Source organism: Monocercomonoides exilis (genome assembly GCF_001643675.1).
Source record: "Monocercomonoides exilis strain PA203 chromosome Unknown scaffold23-1346700, whole genome shotgun sequence".
Classification (NCBI taxonomy): Eukaryota; Preaxostyla; order Oxymonadida; family Polymastigidae; genus Monocercomonoides; species Monocercomonoides exilis.
In genome coordinates this window covers 508169-530000 of record NW_027150568.1, presented here as the reverse complement: position 1 = coordinate 530000, position 21832 = coordinate 508169, and the positions used below count along the sequence as shown (strand labels likewise).

The following is a 21832-nucleotide window of genomic DNA, read 5'->3' as shown; positions in this document are numbered from 1 at the left end:
AAGTTTCTTTGATGTTGGGCCATTTTTCGATGATGAATTATTAAATTCAATTCATCATCTTCAGTTTGGCCCAATTCAAGTCCTTTTCTTTCTATTTCTAATTTTTTCTTTTCTAAATATTTTCCTCTTTCACAGATTTCACATAAATCAGTCCTTTTCTTTGATTTTATAAAATTTTTTGTTTTCTTGCAAAATGTCGAATAGGACATTTTGACTTCCACTTCTTTCTTCATTTCAAAAAATAAATCTTTTTTTGTTTTTTCAATTAATCTTTTTTCATTTGGAGAAAAAACTCCAAAGCCTTTTCTTTTTCTTTTCATATTTTTCAACAAACATATACTATTTTCTGAATTTCCTTCAACATTTCCTTCATCACTCCCTCCATCCAACTCTTCCTCCATTCCACCTTCTCCTCCATCCAACTCTTCCTCCATTTCAATTCCTTCTCCATTATTCAACTCTTCTTCCATTTCAATTCCTTCTCCATCATTCAATTCTTTTTCTATAACAACTCTAGCTCCAAGCCCACAATCATCCCTCAAACCTCCAGCTCCAAGCCCACAATCGTCCCCTGAAACTCCAGATCCAAACAAGTCTGCCCAGCTCGCTGCACCAAATCCATCTGAACCTGCCCCGCTCGCAGCTTCACAACTATCAGCACCACCTTCGCTAGCAGCTTCACAGCTTGTTGCATCGGACCCGTCGAAGGAAAAATTGTAAATGTTAATATTACAAAAGGTTATATTTGAATAAAAATTTTGTAAAGAAAATTTGTTTCTTGAAAAGTTATTATAAAAAAAAATTGTATTATTGTTATTATTTTCTATATATGAATATTTTTTAGTATCATTTTTTTCTTTAAGACAATATTTATTTTTTTTTCTTATTTCAAGTTCATCATAATTTTAATATTCTTCATTTTTCTTATTTATTTCAATATTTTCTAATTTGTCTTTTCTATTTTTTCTTTTTCTCTTCTCTATTTTAATGTAAAAATCATTTATTATAACATTTGTATTTATTTTGGTCAACATTCCAACACTACCCCCAGCACTCAGCGATGCAGCCCCAACGCTCCCCCCAGCACTCAGCGATGCAGCCCCAACGCTCCCCCCAGCACTCAGCAATGCAGCCCCAACGCTCCCCCCAGCACTCAGCAATGCAGCCCCAACGCTCCCCCCAGCACTCAGCGATGCAGCCCCAACGCTCCCCCCAGCACTCAGCAATGCAGCCCCAACACTCCCCCCAGCACTCAGCGATGCAGCCCCAACACTCCCCCCAGCACTCAGCGATGCAGCCCCAACGCTCCCCCCAGCACTCAGCAATGCAGCCCCAACGCTCCCCCCAGCACTCAGCAATGCAGCCCCAACGCTCCCCCCAGCACTCAGCAATGCAGCCCCAACGCTCCCCCCAGCACTCAGCAATGCAGCCCCAACGCTCCCCCCAGCACTCAGCAATGCAGCCCCAACGCTCCCCCCAGCACTCAGCAATGCAGCCCCAACGCTCCCCCCAGCACTCAGCAATGCAGCCCCAACGCTCCCCCCAGCACTCAGCGATGCAGCCCCAACGCTCCCCCCAGCACTCAGCAATGCAGCCCCAACGCTCCCCCCAGCACTCAGCGATGCAGCCCCAACGCTCCCCCCAGCACTCAGCAATGCAGCCCCAACGCTCCCCCCAGCACTCAGCAATGCAGCCCCAACGCTCCCCCCAGCACTCAGCAATGCAGCCCCAACACTCCCCCCAGCACTCAGCGATGCAGCCCCAACGCTCCCCCCAGCACTCAGCGATGCAGCCCCAACGCTCCCCCCAGCACTCAGCAATGCAGCCCCAACGCTCCCCCCAGCACTCAGCAATGCAGCCCCAACACTCCCCCCAGCACTCAGCGATGCAGCCCCAACGCTCCCCCCAGCACTCAGCAATGCAGCCCCAACGCTCCCCCCAGCACTCAGCAATGCAGCCCCAACACTCCCCCCAGCACTCAGCAATGCAGCCCCAACACTCCCCCCAGCACTCAGCGATGCAGCCCCAACGCTCCCCCCAGCACTCAGCGATGCAGCCCCAACGCTCCCCCCAGCACTCAGCAATGCAGCCTTGTAGCTTTCATTGATAAAATTAGATGATATTGTGTAATTTTTTAATTTGGGTGAGTTGGAAATTTCATATTTGCTTTTTTGGATTAAATTTTTTAAAATAATATTTGATATTTTTTTTGTGTATTATATTATCATTTATTAATTTTTCTTTTAATATTTTATTTTCTTTTTTATTTTCATTATTATTTTCTTTAATTATCTTTTTATCTTTTGTATTTAATACTTCTTTCTTTTTTTTTTGTTTCTGTTTTTTCATTGTTTGTGTTTTCTTTTATTTTTTTCATTTCATTTTGTTTTTTATTTTCTGTGTTTTCTTTTTCTAATTCTTCTTTTTTATTTTTTTTTAAACATACATCACAACATCGCTTCTCAACTTCTGCATTTTGTTTTTCTGTAATATTGTGAGCTTAAATAAATATTTGAAAGTTCAACAAAAACAATAATTTATGATAATTAAAAAAAATTAATAGAAAAAAACTTAAATAAAAATCAAACTTGTTTTTATTCTTCTTGAGTTTTCACAGCTGCATGAACTGTGGCTTAAAAGCCAGCTTTCTGCTGTTTGAAACTCTTTTTCATCTAAAAAAAAAATTAAATCATTCAATAAAACACATTTTTATTTTAAAACAAAATAACAATTAAAATTATTAATGATAAAAAAAAATAATAGCAAGTTACAAGTATATGGACCATCGATAAAAAATATTTTATATATTTATAACGAAACAAAATGGAATATTAATTAATTTAAAATTAGTCATTTTTGTCGAAAAAGTGTTTTTTCAACTTTCCATTTTTCTTTTGATCTGTCCCATAACTTTTTCTTGTTTTATACAGGTTTGAAAAATTGGTTTATTGTTCGAAATAAACACTCTTCGAACTTTGATGTTATTTGTTTCGAATTAAAATCGATTATCTTTTATATAGCTTAAATAGTTGAACGATGAATCCGCTCTGCAAATTAACAGCATTGTTCATTTGAATCGGGCATCAGTAGATAATCACAGAGAAATTAAGAAGGACTGTGTTTATGCATTGAGAAAAACAACAGAAAGCAGAGCTGGGAAAGCTGGAGACATTTGGAAAATGGAGCAGTTGACGCAGTTTTGGATGAAATTGAGCGACCAGCGTTGAAGGACAAAATTGCACAAGTGCGAACGTAATTTGAGATGTTCGTTTAAAGAAGATTGAAAGAAGGAGATAATAAGATGGAAGAAGTGAAAAGAAAGACATCCAAAAAGAAGACATGTGATGGATGGAAGAATAAAAGAACGAAGGTTGTATCATCGGGTTGGACCATAACATTAGTCGAGAAATATTTGGAATCTCTAATTTGATAAGAATTATTCGGATTTTTTTTTTCTATATTTCTAATTTTTATCAATAAATACACACTCCATCATTTAATATTTCCATTTTGTAATTATTCGTGTTAAAGTCATATTCACTCGAAAAATAAAAGAACTGTGATTTGCAAAATAGATGAAAGTGTTTTCTCAAAAAATATCAAAAATTATTATGAAAAATGAACATTTGAAAAAAAGGAATCTTTTAAAAAAAAAGAAATGAAAAAAGAATAGATAGAGAAAGAATCAATCCTGTCGTAATTTTTTGTTTTATGGAAAAAAGAAAAATTAACCGCTTCTAAAAAACAATCAAATAAAAGAAAAACTCATCCAATTCAAAAAAAATCTGGACTTTCAAAACTGAAATTTAATAAAGGAAAATAATGGAGTATAAAAAAAACACTGGTTTGTTATTTCACACTTCATCAGATATTTGAGTTACAAAATGAAATTCCTCTTTCTTCTTCAGATATTCACAAAATTATCGGAAATATTCAATAACAATACACAAAAATATTTTTCTTAGAAAAAAAATACAGTTTCATTGAAAGTTGTGATGATATCTTCGTATCCTTCTTCTTCCATCTTTTCAAAAACCTTCCTTTTCGTTGACTTTCTTTCCTCTTCTTCCTTATCATCTTCCTTCTTTTCTTTCAATCGTCTTTAAACATTCGTAAAGAATTGCAAGCAATGAAACATCAAATTGAAATTTAACGTTGACTGCTGTATCTCCTCCAAATGGAGTCCAATAGTTCCGCTTTTCAAAAAGTTATAAGTTTTCACATCTTTATTTTTTGCTGCTGCTTGAAACACATATACACATTCTCTGCGAATCCCTCTGCGATCATCCCCTTTTGCTGCTCGATGAACCTGGACAATGTTTTTGATCAGCACCACATTTTCTTCATTCTTCAATCGGCTACTGAGAAAATAAATCACTACTGTAGCAACCCATCTCTTCAATGAAAGCTCTTCGTTCGTTTCTCTTCCTCTTCTTCTTTTTCCATTTTCTTCTTCTTTTCTATTCCAATCGATGCATTTCATCAGCTCTTCCAATTCCCTTCTCACCTCTCTTCCGAAATGCAGCTCATTCATAATAAAACATTACAAGCTGTCATCATGGAAGATTCTGTTTATAAAATAAAGCCAAGCAAATTGATAGGCCAGATGCGTAAGATTTCTGTGTTTCTGTTGATGTTTGATGATTTCTGTAATTTCCTTCTAATACAGTTCTCGTTCGATAAACTAATTTGAAATAAGTGTGAAAAAAGCAAACATAATAAAAATGAAATAACAATGTTCATACACAAAATCCCATTTAGCTCAAAGCCAGCAAGGCAATTTCCACTTCTTTTTGTGTCTCCTCGTTTTCCTCTCTGCTCAATGAAGCTTTCAGAAGGCATGGTACACAGGTTGAAATCAATTTCAAAGGTGGAATTCCGCTGTAAAACAAAAGATAACATTCGCAGAAGTCAATAAGAAGATGATTGTTATCTTTTTCCTTTTTTTCTTCTTCAATAATCATCTTATGCAATCTTTTGCCCAGAGAAGATCTTATTAAGGATAGATTCCATACATTTTTCAGCTTGATGCAACATCCAATGCGCTTCAGCAAGTAAAAAGCATTTTCCATTAACATTTTCCTTTCTTCAATCATTTTTTCTATTTTGTTGAATGTTTCTTCGTTGAAAATTGATTTGAATTCTTCTTTATTCATTCCATCAACTATTTCATTCATTTCTTCAATTTTCTGCTTCTGTTCTGCTTCTGAGAATTGTTCCAACTGTGAAAGTTTCACTAAAAATAGTGAAAAAATCTAAAAAGAAAAAAAAAGCATTTATTATTTAAACCAACTATTTCTAATAACATTTTACAAACCCAGAAACGTTTGTGTTTTTGAAGGTGACTGTAAAATCGCAAAATGATTTCAACAGCGTAGAAATATCTTTTTTCGAATCACGAAAAATTGGCATATAACTAAAATCAAATGGTTTTTGACAAAATCCTCACAAATAACGAATAAACCAATTTTTCAAACCTGTATAAAACAAGAAAAAGTTATGGGACAGATCAAAAGAAAAATGGAAAGTTGAAAAAACACTTTTTCGACAAAAATGACTAATTTTAAATTAATTAATATTCCATTTTGTTTCGTTATAAATATATAAAATATTTTTTATCGATGGTCCATATACTTGTAACTTGCCAAAATAATATTATAAATAAAAATAAAAAAAAACTTCTAATTGAAAGAACAACTTTATCACTGCTTGATAAAGCTGTAGGTGCTGGGGCTTTGTTTTTCTCCCGTGAATAGTAATATTCTCCGGGAGAAATGCCCCAGCCTTCTTGATTCAATTCTTGAATTGAAAACAAGGAAGAAGCACAACTGAGAAGCCGAACCCGAAGGTTCAAGGGGCTTCTTTTATGCACTTCACCGATATTTGATAAAAATTTTGTAGTTTTCTCTTTTAACGAATAATAATAATAATAATCATAACATAAAAAATAACATTTATTTGCTTAATGTTTTAATGATAATAAAAATATAAAAGCAAACCTTCAAAACGGGTTTGGATTGCCTCTTGGAAAGGCTTTCCTTTTTTGTATCGAAAAATAAAATAAAGTAAACATCCCACGGGATCAGACGGCGCAGCAGCCTCCAAAGCTTCAAAAACCTTATCAGCTTTGCGAGTTTTGCTTGCACGAAACAAGTCAAAAAAGTTTCCAATCATCAAACTATTGATAGGAAAAAATTATGGAAAACAAAATAATTAATGTTAATCACAAAATAAATACAATGAAAAAAAAAACACACTTTTGATTTGTAAATCATTTGTATTTCCTTTTTATTTTCTTCCTTTCTTTCGATAATGTTCGAATATCATCATATATAAGCAATTGGACACGTTATTTAATTCACCTCAATTTTGAGTAAACTACTGAGGGATCGGACATCATGGAAGGTGGAGGAAGTTTGCGCAGAAGTCAAGGAAGAAGATGAGGAAGAAGAAGAAGAAGAAGAAGAAGAAGAAGAGGAGGAGGAGGAGGAGGAGGAGGAGGAAGAAGAAGAAGAAGCGGAAGAAGGGAAAGCAAATGGAGAAGGAAATGAAAGAGGTTGATGTGCTGATTGTGATTCAGGGGAAGAAGCTAAAGGAAGAGAAGGATTTGAAGCAAAGAAGGAATCAGAAGAAGAGGAAGAGGAAGAGGAAGAGGAGTAGGAGGAAGAGGAAGAGGAGGAAGAAGATGACGCAATAGAATGAGCAGCTTCAAAATCATCGAAGTCATCAAATTCGATATCATTTGAAGGAAGATTAACTTCTTCTCCTTTCTTTCCATCTGAAGAAGATTGAGAAGAAGAAGAAGAAGAAGAAGAAGAAGATGATGATGATGATAAGTACATCAATGAATTGTCAGGAGCATCACCTTCTTCTTCCTCTACCCCTTCCTCTTCCTCTTCATTGTCTTCTCCGAACAATCTCACAAAGAAGCGCCAGCTGTCTCTTCTGCCTGTCTCAGTTGCGCTGAGAGTCATTCTGAACGAGCTTTCTCAGCTTCATTGCGCATCCAATCCGACAATAGAAAATAACCTGAGAAAACTGGAAAGATAGATCAAAACAGAAGTTGGCTTGAAGCTGCCCGAGAAGTCCTTTGGGATGATGCTCATTGATTATCTGTGGATGGACAAGCTGGTTGCTGGATTCAATGCTGTTGCTGCTTCCACGGGTGCTTCACCACCAGGAATGGCTGGGAAAGAGATGCTGCGCAGTTTCTCTGCTTCTGCTTCTTCTTCTTCATATTTGCCCTCAAACATTGCACGGCGCGATTCGCAGAGGAAGCTGACCTCGTCGCATTCACATAGCAACTCAGAAGTGGAACTCATTCAGAGCCATTTTGTGGCAGACGAAGAGAGCAGGAAGGCCATTTTGAGTCTGATTGCTGCGCTGTGCAGCGGGAATGAGGCAAACACAGAGCGTCTGCTGCATCTTTTGAATGAGACGCAGACGATGAACGACAAGAACTCATACCCGTCTTTCCACTTCACACCCGCCGAGCAGATTGCAAAATCGCACAAGAAGGAGGAGAAGGTTGAGAAAAGCGAAGTGGTTAAATACAGAGGCATTGTGAATCCAGGCACACTTTGCTATATGAACTCTCTGTTTGTGCAGCTGTTTATGCACACGCAGCTGTGCTCCACGCTTCTTCTGCGGGAAGGCGAGCAGTTTCAAGGAAGCGTCCTGGAGAAGCTGGCAAAACAATCACAAGCAGATGTGCTGAGTGAGTGGCAGAAGAGCAAAGAAACAAGCACACACCCACCAGACGAGCCGGAGACGAAGATGGCAGAGATGAGGCTGCGCAGCGTGACAGAGGAGGAGAAAGTGCAGAACAGCGCTGTGTGGAGAGCTGTACGCTATCTCTTCTGGGAGCAGCAGGACAACCCGAACAGGAAGGAGTTCATTGAAGCTGAGCAGTTTCTGGAGGTGTATCTTGACCAGGACAGGAAGCAGGTGGTGAATGGCGTGCATTGTGACATCCACGAGTTCTTCATGTATCTTGTGGACAAGGTGGAAATGCATTTGGACGCAGCGGCAGCTCCGAACTTTGTCCGGCACTTTCTGAAGGGTTACACGATGAACCTGCATGTCTGCAGATGCGGGCACGAGCGATGGCATTCCGATGGCTTTAATGCGCTCGAGGTGGAAGTGAAAGGGAAAAAAAGTCTGGAGGAATCGTTGGCGTCGATGGTGGTTGGGTCGAAGATTGAGGATTACGAATGCAAAGTGTGTGGCAAGTTTCACGCGGTTGATGCGATCAACCAGACAGTTCTGAGAGACCTGCCTAACACACTCATTATTCTCCTCAGGCGTTTTGACTACCAGCCGCTAACGGGGAACAGAGTGAAGATCAATGACAAGTTTGAGTTCCCCATTGAGGAGGACTTGGATCTCGAGCCATTGACGTGGGAGGCGATGCAGGTGAGGGAAGAAAAACTAAGCAGTATGAAGCGGTTTTCCAAAGCTGACACAGCAATCATGTTGGAAAAGATTGGACGCAAAGAGAATCTGAAGAATCTGCAGGTTCCGCATAACGACGAAAGCAAAGACAAGCTGCGTCCGGAGAGCAACTGCAAATACCGTCTGCAGGGCATCATCAACCACTTGGGGAAAGCCAATGCTGGACCCTACATCTCATTTGTGCGAGAAAGAGATGCACCGCACCAGTGGTACGAGTTCAACGACGACAGAGTTAGGCTACTCCCTTCTCCTGCCATCGAGACACTAAAAGCCGAGGCCTTTGGCGGGAGCTTCCTGGACGACACTGCGCTGATTGATCCTGAAATCCTCAAGTATAAGCGCCTGGGCCTGCTGAGCGAGGCAGACACGGTCAAGCCGTACTCGGCATGCATCCTCATCTACGAGCGGAAAAAGCCTGCAGACGACTGGAGCCTCGAGCACCTGCTGCTCAGCCAGATTCCACAGGCAAAGCTGAAAGAAATAACAAGAGAGAGCCATCTGCCTCTTACCGTATCGCAAGCAATCGGATCTTTTCCTCTTTTCGCAATGCATTTTCCACCTCCCCACACGTCTCCGCTGAAGATGCGTTCTCCTTTAAATGATGATGTGTTCGCAGATTCTACCTTGACAGAGCATTCGCTAATGAAATCGTCTTCAGATTGGATGAGCAGTGTGGATGAAAGTGTGTTGGTGAGACAGTTGAGCATCATGAGAGACAGACAGATCTTCTCAAACACATTCTTTGCGTTTGTGAGAAGGCTGTTTGAGCAGTTTGGATGCGAACAATGTGCTGAAGAAGAGGAAGCAGCAACAACAGTCACTAATCCCAGATCATCTTCAACTGGAACTTCATCTGCAACACCTACCTCATCTTTGATTAAAACGAAACTTGCTGGCAAAAGCTCATCATCTTTATCCTCATCTGCCTCAGCTTCTCTGGCTATGCGTGTTCTGAATGTGCCAAAGGCCAATCCGACCTTTTCTCGCGACTTTATGTTTTTCTCTGTGTGTTTTTTGCTTCACACCTTCTCCCATTCAGTGCATCATGCACTATTTGTGCAGTGGAGTGTGGAGTTGGAGCAGATTCTTGTCCGCTCACCAGACTTGTCGTTCAAACTGATCAAGCACATCACAACTGAGTTGCTCAGCGGAGAAGCAAAAGAGTGGGATGCTTGCCTTTCCCGGAAGCAAAACCAGAAGAGTTCAACTGCATCCACCGCAGTGAATGCAATGACTGCTGTGGAGCTGAACAAGCTGTGCACTGAAGATATTGCAGGCGCGCCGTCGATTGCGAAGGCCTTTCTCTTCCGCTGCGAAGACACTCAGCTGCGCCTGTGTTTTTTCCGCGTGCTCCTCTGCGCACTTTCGGCTGTTCTGAAGTCAGTCTCAGCGTATTTGTCCAAAACAGATGCTTCTCTGTCACAGCAGCACCTCTCCATTCTGCTCCAGCAGCTCTTCTACTTCTTCACATCGCCGCTCGATCTTCTGCCTGCCAAGCAGAAGAAAGCCATCCAATTCGTCCCTCTGTTCGCCTTCATGCGAGATGCTTGCTTTCTGTCTCCTGTTTGCTCTTGGCTGCTCCTCCTTGCCAATTACCCTCAGCGCTGCCAGGACTTTCTTTCCCCTTCTCTGTCAAAGCAGTCAGGAAAGTGGACATATGCAGTGAAGTCGCTGTATTCTCTTGCTCCTCTGGATGGTAACAGTGCTTGTCAAGATGAGCTGCCTCCGGTTCAGCGTGAAGCTGCAATGGCGTTGCTGATCTCTCTCATTTCTTGTCTGTATAATTCCCCTTCTCCGTCTGCGTCTGCATCTCGTTCTATTCTAATGATTTTGAAAGGAACGAAACCGACTCCTCTTTTTGCTTCGGATTCATCCTTTTCCACAATTTCGCTTCCTTCTATTCCAATTTTACCAGAAGATGCATTTTATTCGATCATTTCGCAGTCATTTTGTGATGTTCTTTTTTCTTCAACAAAAGAACCCAGCCACGTTTCTTCTCTTTGTTCTCTCGCTTTGACCTGTTTTTATTCCATTCGTAGAGATGTTGCTGAGCATAAGTCATATCTTTTGCTTTTGGAGAAGCATTTGACATAGATTGGGATTAACTGGCTGCTTCTCAAGTCAGAAGAGTTGCTGTGCACACAAAACAGAGAGATGAATGAAAAGTGGATGGAGGCGTATTTATCTGTTGTTTCATGCACAGTTACATTAGCATCTTCTTCATCATCATCTTCATCATCATCATCTTCTTCTTCTTCACGTGAACAAAATGTCAAAAGCAGACTTCTACCGTGCTGTCTGATATCACTTGATCATTTTCTGAGTTATATCTCAAGTAGTTTATCTCAGAATCCTTCATCTGCTTCATCTGCTTCATCATCATCATCATCATCATCACATGTTTATTCTTCTTGTGTCGCCTTCCTCTTTGCCCTGTCGCACCACGTGCGCAAAAGCGACGAATTAGCCGAAGCCATCTGCTGCGACAGAGACATCACTGAACCTTTACTGCAGCTGCTGATGCACTCACCACACGCTCTTGTGCGCGATGCCGTGGCGAGGGTGTTCCGGCTGGCTCTTCTGGAGACGAGGGAGGAGCGGGTGATGGATCCGAAGTTTGCAGAGTTCACAGGCACGCGAATATCTCCTGAGGCTGTCTTGTTTATCAATGCACGGTTTTCCCACTCGCCTCTGCTGATTGTGTCGAGTGATCCGTCTGACCAAGGGCTGGAGATGGGTGCACCGCTCATCACTTTCACGAACTTTGCATTGTTGACACCGAATTCAGCTGTGACAGCTGATTCATCATCATCATCATCTGCTTCTGCTTCATCTGCACAATCACATTCCTCTCAGCAGTCAATCGAGATCGAGTACATCAGATCCTTCTCATTCAATATGTCTGCCCAGTGTGGTGGAGCCAGTCCCATCTGGCAGAGTGAGCTTCTCAGCATCGACGGCTTCCCCTCTTCTTCTTCTTCTTCCTCTTCTTCCTCCTCCTCCTCCTCTTCTTCCTCTTCTTCCTCCTCATCATTATCATCAACAGCTGCATATCCAACATTCCACTCAGAACACGTGTCTGTTCTCCAGTTCCCTCATGACCTGGTGCCGTGCATATCTCTTGCCACAGTCCTTCCTCCGCCATCCAACTCTGCCACTTCTGATTTGTTTGCCTCGCTCGCCTCAGACAATCTGCAGAACGTGATTCTGAACGAGTTTTATGCGGAAGCGTTTTTGAAGGTGTTTACTGGGTGTGTTGTGGATGAAAGTGCAAAATTTGAGGCAAAACAGAATGCGAACAGCGTCGTCTTTGAAGGAATGGCTCATTTGCTCGTTTGGATTGTCAACTGCATTGCAATCAACCAGACTAATTTGCCAGACACTTCTTTGGCTCTTTCTAGTGCGCCATCCTCTTCGTCTGCATCTTCTTCTTCATCTTCCTCTTCTTCTTCTTCAAATCCTCTTGTTTCTGATAGTTTCTGCAATGCATTGGAAACAAGCCTTGTTCGGTTGCTTGAAAAAACAATTCTTCTTCTTCTTCTTCTTCTTCTTTGGATGCAGTGAAAGGCCTGATGGATGGATTGAGTGTGTTGTCCCACTCTTCTCCAGTGTTTGCTAAGAAAATAGCTGTCTATTTATCTACCAAGTAAAAAAGAAGTCTTTATTCGACTCTTTCATCTTCTTATTCTTCTTATTTCTCCTCCTCTTCTTCTTCCTCCTCTTCTTCCTCCTCTTCTTCCTCCTCTTCTTATTCCATTCCTCTCAGCGCTTTCAAGCATTGTGTAAAATCAACACACACAGAAGAATTCCCAAACAGAAAAGAGTATTTTGCAAGGCAAAAATGCAACATCGATTCGACGCTTCTTCTGTTTTATGAATGCAGCTCAGCTTATCCTCTTTTCATTCGCGCATTGCACGAAGCTAATCTTCTCTGTCCGCTTTTGCACAACCTCATCTTCTTCTTCGACTACCTGCCGAATGTGCCAACGCAGTCGCTCGTCCTCGCTTTCATCAGCATTTCTGTGTCTTCGTTTCCTCAGGTTGCTGTTACTGTGCTTGATGCGCTATTTTGGAGCGATGGCAAGTTGAAAGCCTCAAACGAAATAGCAGCAATGAGAATTATTGCTGACTCATTCTTCCCAATTGTGAAGCATCCGTCTGATTTGGCTCAGCAATCATCATCATCTTCTTCTTCTTCTTCTTTTTCTTCTTCTTCTTCTCTCCCTCTTCCTGATCCTTCCTCTATTTTTCCTTCAGTTGAGTCTTTACCCCATCGTTCTTCCATTCTTCTTCAGGATGATATTTCAAATTCTCTTCCTCCATCTTCTCCTTCTCCTTCTCCTCCTCTTTCTTCTTCCAAAATGCCATCTTCCCCACTGCAAACAGCACAAGTCCATTCAGCACAATGAAACATCAAGTGTAATCAGCAGCAGTATTATTATCGTATCATTTTTCTCATCTGTTAAATGGAGCGAGACATACTCCACAAATTCATTTGCAGGAAGTTCTGAACAAGGATGTGAAGAACAAGAGCCCTCAGCAAAGGCAGATATCTCAGAGAGCGATGGAAGGCAGGAAGAAATAGGAGAAGTGACAGGGGCGCAGAAGTGTGCCAGAAGAGAAGAAACAAAGGCGAAGTCGCAGACGATGATAGTGGCTAAAGTGTTGTAGTTGGAGAGGGCGGAGGAATGAATTGGGTGATGTGTTGGCTTTGATGATGAAAATGTTAAAGATGATGAAGAGAAACAATAAGACGAAGGAATAAAGGTGATTATTTCCAAACAGATAATTATATATCTTCTTCTGAAAAATCCTTCCTGAAAATTTTTTGTATTCGTAAATCTTTTTGTTTTAATGTCCTCGTAGAGTTTTCCGTTTGTATGTATAATTTATCCAAAAGCACATACAATAATTATGCGTTAATATTTACCGTTCATTTGAAATCAGCGCCCGTAGCATTGACAATACTATGAAACTTCTATTCACATTCAACGCATTAAAATACAAAGGTAAAAATCATTATCACACCTTTCACATGTCTTTTTCTGTTACTTCTTTAAATATCACGCTTGTTTTCAAATATTTTAATAAATTATAATTATGGATTCCATTTCAAATATTTTTTTGCATAATAATGATATATACATTGGGATATGTGTGCAGAATAAGTTTGGAACAAAACATGATTTTTTTTTATGAATTAAAAAATTTCGCCCCATATTTAGAAAATTATTTTAAAAATGTTCAATATCACAGGATAATTTTCATAATTTATTTTAAGAATTTCTTTCGACTGTACATTGATAATAACATATTTATTATATAGAATTAAATTCTTCATTTTTTGATAATCATAAATAAATTATATTTTAGGATCAGCAATAAGAGCGAAAATGCCATTTCGCTACATTGAACCTTCTCTTGCACATAAAATTGTGAATGCGCAAACAAGAGATCAAGTGCAGACTCCGTATCGAAGCACAAAATTATCATTTCGATTTTTCGCAGGATATGCGTGGCAGACATTAACTCTGAATTATCCAATATCTTTTCTTGTTCTCATTCTATCTATCAATCTATTTTTTATGTATGCTAATGAAAAGATTCTTCACAGCATTTGATTTCTTTTAAATTTATTGACGAATACAATGAAATTTTAGATACAATTCAACAAACTCTTCTTCTGTTTGGATTTTGCCATTTAAATTGCTATGGACGTATATTCTTGCGATTCCAGTTTTATTGACAATGCCATTTGTTAGTTCTTCTGAGGAAGAGTTTGACTTAAATGTTTTTAATGCAAAAAAATTTTTGATAACTTTTTCTGATTTTTTTAGCATTGATGAAGGAATAGAGGGATTTAAGTCATTGTTTCAGTCTTTGTTTCCTTCTTCGGTATTTTTTGGAGGAAACAAAAGCGAAAAACTTCCTCCTACAAGACGCTACAAAATGATTCTTCGAGGAGTTGAAATTGCAATTGGAACAGTAATTTTATTATTAATAGCAAGATTTAAAAAGCTTGCTTTATTTTCGTTAAGTCTGCAATAACTTTATTCGAATTCTGAGACTAATTTCAATTAAAAAATACTTCTCATGAAATATCTGATTTTTATGCTTTTTTTATTCATATTTAAGCAAACTTCTTTTTACTCGCTCCTGCACTCATACGATTTTCGATGATGCCTGATATAAGTGCATCTCCTGAACTAGTTGCAAAGGTATGTTGCATTTTTTCAAATGAAAAATTTTCAAATTGAAAATATATTATTTTTTTTTAAATAGTTCATAGAAAAAGTCCTTTGCCATTTCCTTGGGAAAGAATTTATGCTGAGTATGAAACTTCTTATTATGGATCAGTCATGAGAACATTTCTTTCATTCTTCCTTTCTTCATTTTATTCTCCTTTCAAATATACAATCAATTCCAAATGAATCACAATTTTTTGAAAAATTCTCCAATTTATCATAAAAATATTAATTAATTAATTAATTAATTTTTTCTTTTCTTTTCTTTTTTAGCCGAGAACGATCTTGCCCTTCTCGCCGCGACGAGTGCTCAGCAGAGCCAAGAAGCCAAGCGCATGCGCAAAGCGCGCGCACGTGCACGAGCACAGCAGCAGCGGCAGCGTCTGGCCACACAGGAGAGCAGAGAGACACTGAAGCTCGAAAAAGGCCGTCTGCGGGAGAAGCGGAGGGCAGCAGAGAGAGAGCAGAGGCTGCTGGCTGAGCTGGCGGGGCTGCGGTCCGGCAGAGCCGAGCGGAGAAGGCGGAAGGAAGTGCAGGCGGCGAAGCGGGTGAAGCGGATGGAGGCAGAGCGGATTGCGAGGGAGGCGAGGAAGATGGAGGAGGAGGAGAAGCGGTGGAAGGAGAAGGAGCAGAAGAAGTGGGAGGAGGCGGTTGCGTGGCAGATGCGGCAGGAGGAAGAGGCAGAGAACAAGTTTATTGAGGAAGAGATCGAGAGGGAGAAAATAGACAGGAAGCTGCGCCAGAGGGAGAGGAAGAGGAGGGAGAAGGAGAGGAGGGAGAAGAGGAAAGAAGAGCAGACGAGGCAGATTGCAGTGCTGACCATTCTCAACTGGTGGAAAGGGCAGAAGCTGGTGAGCGAGGCAAGGAAAGAGCGGGAGCAGCTGTTTGAGGAGAAGAAGCGGAAGGAAGAGGAAGCAGAGAAGGAGAAGAAGAAGACGATGGAGGAGAAGAGAAAGAGGGCGCTGGAGGAGAAAGAGCATGCGGCGAAGGAAGAAATACAGAGAAGAGAAGAAGAAGAGAAGAAGAGAAGAGAAGAGGAAGAGGAAGAGAAGAGGAGGTATAGAGAGCTTTTGGAGCAGACGGATATGGAGCAGCGGAGGCAAGAAGAAATAGAGCTGATGGAGATCGAAGAGGCAGGGCAAAGAGAGAGAGAGGCAGAAAAGCAGAGGCAGCGGGAGAGAGAGGAAGAGAGGAGAAGAGGAGAGGTTATCAAGTTCATAATTCATTGGTTCAAAGAGAGGAAATCAGTGGCAGAGGCGAAGAGAATGAAGGCGGAGCTGAAGAGAGAAAGGCAGCTGAGAGAGGAAGAGGAGCGGAGGCAGAGAGAAGAAGAAGAGACAGAAGAAATGTTCCGAGAAGAGAGTGAGCAGAAGCAGAGGGAAGACAAGTGGAGGAAGACAAACGCAGTGAATGTGATAGGCGAGTGGTATAAGCTGCACTCAGAAGGAAGGAAAGCGCGAAATGAATACAAAAGAATGCTGAAGGAGAAGCGGGAACGTGAAGAGGGAGAGAGGAGGAAACAGGCAGTGAGCTATCTGGAATGGTGGTGGATTGAGCAGAGGAAGAAGGAGAAAGCGAAGGCGGAGCTGGAGCAGCTGCGGGCGGCGAAGAAGAAAAGAGAGGCGACGAGGAAGAGGGCAGAGGCGATCGTGTTCATCAAAATGCGCCTGGCGGAGTGGGCGAAGAAACGGCGGGCGCAGAAGGAGCTGCAGCGGCTGCGGGAAGAGAAGAGGCAGAGGGAAGAAGAAGAAAGAAGAGCGGAAGCTGCTGAAGTGCTGACGAAGATGTGGGTGCGTGTGTTTGTCCGGCGGATGGGCGAGGAAGAGAGAGAAGGGAGAAGAGATGAGGAGAGGATGAGGGTTCTGCTAGCGAACAAGAGGCAGGCGCTGGTGTTTGTGATGAGGTGGTACAGAGACAGAGTGAGTGTGAAGGCAGCCAAGAAGGAGCTGGAGGAGCTGAGGAAGGCGAAGAGAGAGAAAGAAGAGAAAGAAAGGAAGAGGCAGGCAGAGGTGAAGAGGATGAGGGTGGAGGATGCGAAGGCGCAGGAAGCGGTGCAGCTGCGGCTGGTGAGAATGGAGAAGGCGAAGCTGGAGGCAGAAGCAGAGAGGAAGAGGAAGGAGAACGAAGAGCGGCTGCGAAGGCTGAATGAGGAGGAGAGGCAAAGAGAGAAGCAGATGATGAAGAGCGAGGAAGAGGAAGAGGAGAAAATGAAAAAGGAGCTGGGGCAGATGGAGAGCAAGCTGAAGGAGGAAAGAGAGGAAAGAGAGAGAGAAGCGAGAGAGAGGCTGGAGATGGAGGATGAGGATGTGCTGTCGGCTGAGCTGAGGAAGCGGATGAATGAGGAGGAGAAGATTAAGCAGGTGCAGCTGGGACGGAAGAGAGCAGAGGAGCAGAAGAAGAGAGAGGCAGCGGCGACTATTTTGACGATGTATGGGGAGATTGGGAAGATGAAGGCAGCGAAGGAAGAGCTGGCGCAGCTGAGGCACGAGAAGAGAGAGAGGGAGAAGCTGGCGGAAGAAGAAGAGAAGGAAAGGGAGTATTTGAGATGGGAAAGGGAAGAGGAGGAGAAGAAGAGGAAAGAAGAGGAGAGGAGAAGCAATGCTATCCGTGTGATTGACGAGAGAGTGGAGGCAATTGTGCTGATGAGGCAGGCAAGAGATGCGTATAAAGCAGAACTTGCAGAGAAGAAGAGGAGAGAGAAAGAAGAGAAAGAAGAGAAAGAGGCGAAGGAAGAAGAGGAGAGGAAAGCTGCAGCCATTGCGAAGGCAGCGGTGTCGTGGATAGGAGCAGCAGAGACGCTGAAGAAGATGGAGCAGATGGCAGAGAAGGAAAAAGAAGGCAAAAAGGAGGAAGAAAAAGAAGAAAGAGGAGGAGAGGAAGAAGAAGATGTTGATGTTGACAACTTGATTGACGAGGCAGAAGAAGAAGAGAAGGAGAAAGAGAAGGAAGAAGCAAAAGCTAAAGAAGAGAAGGAAAGAAGAGAGAAAGAAGAGAAAGAAGAAAGAGAGAGAGAAGAAGAGGAAGAAAAGAAGAAGAAAGAAGAGGAGGAGAAAGAGAGGAAAAGGATAGAAGAAGAAGAAAGATTGAGAAAGGAGGAAGAAGAAAGAAGAGAGGCAGAAGAGAAAGCAAAGAAAGAAGCCGAAGAAGAAGCAGAAAGGAAGAGGGTTGAGGAAGAAGAGAGAATGAAGAAGGAGAAAGAGGAAGAAGAAGAGAGGAAGCGGAAAGAAGAAGAAGAAGAAGAGAGGAAGAAGAAAGAAAAAGAAGAAGAGGTAGAGAGGAAGAAGAAAGAAGAAGAAGCAAAAGAAGAGAAAGCTAAGGCATCTTCTTCATCACAAGCAGTACCTCCGCCAATTCCACAGATTCCAGAAGGAGAAAGTGACAGTGAGTTGGAAAGCGAAGGAGAAGGAGAAGAAGCAAAAGGAAAGAAGAAGAAGGTACCACCACAGCTGCCTGCGATGCCAGACGAGGAAGATATTAGCAGCAGCGAGGAAGAAGGAGAAGGAGAAGGAGGAGTAGCACAGAAGAAGCTTGCAGTTGCGCCTGCGATTCCACAGTTGCCTTCTGATGAAGAGGAAGAAGAGGAAGAGGAAGAGGAGGAAGGAGGAGAAGAGAAGAAGGAGAAAGCGAATGCACCAGCATTGCCTCCTCTTCCTGCTGATGAAAGTGAAAGTGAGAGTGAGAGTGAGAGTGAGATGATGAGGAAGAAAGAAGCGCCTGCTATTCCGAAATTGCCAGAGGACATGAGCATAAGTGAAGATGAGGAAGAAAAGGAAGAAAAAGAGAAAGAGGAAGAAGAAAAGGAAGAAGAAAAAGAAGAAGGAGAAAAAGATAAAGAAGAAATTCCGTTGGTGGAGGAAGAGAAACCATCAGAACAACAACAGGAAGGAGAAGAGAAAGAAGAGAAAGAAGAAGAAGAAGAGAAAGAAGAGAAAATCGAGAAAAAAGCAGCATCAACCGAACTTAGCGGAGCGCTTGCGGAATTGAAAAAAGAGAAAGAGAAAAGAAAAGTGTTTTCTTCAGTTGCAGGTGAGGAAGAGGAGAAGGAGATTGCAGAACAGAGCGAGAAAGCCGCCGCCGTGGCAGCCGAGGCAGAGAAGCGGCGGGAGGAGCGGAAAGGGAAAGAGGCAGAGATGAAGAAATGGCTGATTTCAGAGCGGCAGAGGGGGAGGGGAGGGGTGAGTGAGCTGAGGGAGAAAGTGAGGGAGGAGATGGAGGCGAAGCAGAGGGCAGAGGAGCAGGCGATGGGATCGCTGAGCGGAGACAGACCGCCTTCGCCGTTTGAGAGCGGGTTTGGGGCGGTGTTAGGATTGGAGGCTGGAGGACGAGGAGGAGGAGGAATGGAAGAGAGGGAAGATGGAAGTGATGGTATGGAAATGAGTTGTGCTTGATGGAAATTTAGTTTTTTTCTTTTTTCTTTTTCTTTTTCTTTTTCTTTTTTTAATGGATGAATGAAAGAAATTTCTTTTCTTTTCTTTTATTTTATTTGTGTATGCTTATTTTATTTGAATTAAAAATCTCTATTATTTTTTATTTAACTTTATTTATTTATTTTTTAACTTTTAAACTTTTCAATGGCAGAATCAGCGTTTAATCTATCACATTATCCGTCTGTGCACCGAAGAATATCAATAAACGACATCACACTAAATGCGTAATGATTTTGGAAATTGTGGCTCAAGAATGAAAAGTTTGCTGCTTTTATTTATTTATTTATTTATTTATTTATTTATTTATTTATTTATTTCTGTGAAATATTCATACATATGATGTGAAATTCAACTATTTTGTTTCTTCCTCTTTTGTTTCTATACTCTTTGTTTTCTTTGTTTTTCTTTCTTTGTTTTTCTTTCTTTCTTTCTCTCAATAATTATTTGCTTAACATCAATATTCAACAACTTCTAACATACACTTTCAAAATAAAGAATGCTTTTCTTCTATTTCTTGTCTGTTTCTGTTGAAATCACTTTTTTGAAGCAGAAAGGCTTCAGCTGATTGCGTTTTATATTCTGTGATTTTATTTTTTTTGAAGCGCTGAGAAAAACAACTTCAGAAGAAAGCACATGGGACAGATGAAGGATTGTGTGTTGTTGTTTTTGTGCAATCTGCCTTCGAACTGATCGAACTCACACGTGTTATTTTCTTTTTCTTCTTCTTTTTTTTCTTCTTCTTCTTGAAGCAGAACACTTCATTTTTCTATTCTATTCTATTCTATTCTATTCTTTTCTTTTCTTTTCTTTTCTTTTTTCTTTTTAATTTTCCTCTTTGGTTGTTAGATTCTTCTTTCACATCAGCATATTTTATGATTATTTCATATGTGTGTTAGTTTTTATTATTGTTGTTTATTGTTCGTATTAATTCATGTTTGATAATTTTTTTTGTTTGCATTTTACAGTTTAAGTTCGAAAGAGCCATGTCTGTTGTTCATATCATCATTTCCCATTCAACAGAAGATATATGATAAACAGCTGTTGCTATGTTTTCATTGTGTTCATTTTTTATAATGTGTATTTTACGAAATTGTATTTAAATACTTTGTTGAATGAAAAGAGACTGAGTTTTGGATCTAATTTTTATCAAAAATATGGTCAGTTCACAAATGAGAACTTCGTTTCAAAGACAAAAATCTCATGAAATAGAAATATCACATGTTTCATATTTGTTTTTTTTAACAATGAAACATAAAATTCTGGAAAAATATTTATTATGAAATTAGAAAAAAAAGATTCAATCTAAAATGGGATGGGTGGTTTTCCCCTTCCAAAAACACGAACAAATAAACAAAATTTCATTTATTCATTATTCATTCATTCATTTGGAAAAAAAAAAAGGTTCATGAATATCACTTTCACTGTCCTGAATATATAATGAAGAAAATAAGTTCAGTTAATCAAGTAAAATTTGAGGAAGAACATTATCAAGATGATGATTTCAGTGAAGATTATTTTGAAGAAGTAGAAGGGGAAGAAGAGTTTAATGGCTTCGATGAAGAAGAATTCAAGACAGAGCTTTCAGAAAAGTTTACAAGTTTGTGATTTTTTTCTATTCATGAAACTTTTATGTTTTAAATATTTTGATGATTTTTCAGGATCGTTTGATGAACTGGAAAATTGCATTGAATGTGATCAAAAAAAGAAAATCGAAGAAATTAATGAAATGATTGATGAAATGAATGAAAAAGAGTTTGAATCTATGATCACAACAAAAACTTTCAATAAAATGGACAAAATGATTGAAAAAAAGAAATTGACCATGGAATGTTCAATTTTTCTATTGAAGCACATTGGATATTGCAAAAAAATGAAGAGCATTCAGATTTGGAGCTTTTGTCATTCACAGTTGAGCAAAAGAATTATGAAGATAATTATTGAAGAAGAAAAGAAGAAAGAAGAAGAAAAGGAAGAAAAGCTTCTGATTGATCTGTGCGAATGCTATATTTCACTTAATTATCTCCTCTCTTCTGAAATGATTTCAATTTGTGTGCCTTGCCTTCTGAAAATTGCTTTGAAGAAAGAGGAAAGTGATGGAACTCAAAAAGAAGTAGAGATAGCTTTGACTGCATTAAGCAATTTTGAACCGCATGAAGTGTGATTTGCTTATTGATTGAATTATTGAATTATTGTTGCTTCACTTGTGGATTTTTTTTCGTCTTTTTATGTTAGAAAGATCCAGAAGAATTGTTTTTGAGTGAGATCAAAGAGATTATCCTGTATCATCAGGAGCATCGCAACCTCACTTAGCTAGCTTATCAGTCTTCTTGGCAGTTTTTGATTTACAGACTTGAGAATAACAAAAGCTTAGAGAATGCAATAACGAATGTTCTTCTTTTGGCAAAAGAGGCAAAAAGAGAAATGGATGAGCTATTGAAATGTGTGGATTGGAAGAAAAAAGAAAGATGAAAGAGAAAAAAGAACATATTTTGGTAAGATGGATCTTTGAATTGGGATTTTATTTTGGATACTGTCAGTCGTGGAATGAAGAACTTGCTGGACTTGTTGGCAGCATCGCTCAAGTTCTTAGAGCAGCAAAGGATAATTTCGGAGATATTTGTAATAGGTGTGTCCGTTCCTTGAGAAATATGGTTGAAAACGAATCTGCAAAAGGAGATGATTTGTTGAAGAGTGGAGTTATTGACG

General features: G+C 40.3%; 4 protein-coding genes across 4 annotated transcripts; 2 read left to right on the top strand and 2 right to left on the bottom strand.

Moving 5' to 3' along the window:
- Positions 1-265: 265 nt before the first annotated feature.
- Positions 266-2475, bottom strand: MONOS_17596 (uncharacterized protein; the record flags this gene model as incomplete). The annotated part of the gene is made up of 4 exons (XM_067870531.1): positions 266-270; positions 335-676; positions 1046-2097; positions 2447-2475. The coding sequence occupies 4 exons, from the start codon at positions 2473-2475 to the stop codon at positions 266-268; spliced, it is 1428 nt and encodes a 475-aa protein (XP_067727179.1).
- Positions 2476-6353: 3878 nt separating this feature from the next.
- On the bottom strand, positions 6354-6974 carry MONOS_14025 (uncharacterized protein; the record flags this gene model as incomplete). Its single annotated transcript, XM_067866789.1, has 1 exon — positions 6354-6974. One exon carries the CDS (start codon positions 6972-6974, stop codon positions 6354-6356), a length of 621 nt encoding a protein of 206 aa, XP_067727178.1.
- Positions 6975-7098: 124 nt separating this feature from the next.
- MONOS_14024 (putative ubiquitin carboxyl-terminal hydrolase FAF-X) lies at positions 7099-12863 on the top strand (the record flags this gene model as incomplete). The annotated part of the gene is made up of 3 exons (XM_067866788.1): positions 7099-9520; positions 10658-11958; positions 12495-12863. The coding sequence occupies 3 exons, from the start codon at positions 7099-7101 to the stop codon at positions 12861-12863; spliced, it is 4092 nt and encodes a 1363-aa protein (XP_067727177.1).
- Positions 12864-13588: 725 nt separating this feature from the next.
- MONOS_14023 (uncharacterized protein) lies at positions 13589-20338 on the top strand (the record flags this gene model as incomplete). Its single annotated transcript, XM_067866787.1, has 9 exons — positions 13589-13622; positions 13828-14041; positions 14115-14231; positions 14292-14491; positions 14590-14672; positions 14737-14785; positions 14973-19064; positions 19278-19386; positions 19622-20338. 8 exons carry the CDS (start codon positions 13589-13591, stop codon positions 19352-19354), a joined length of 4866 nt encoding a protein of 1621 aa, XP_067727176.1. The 3' UTR covers positions 19355-19386; positions 19622-20338.
- Positions 20339-21832: the final 1494 nt, after the last annotated feature.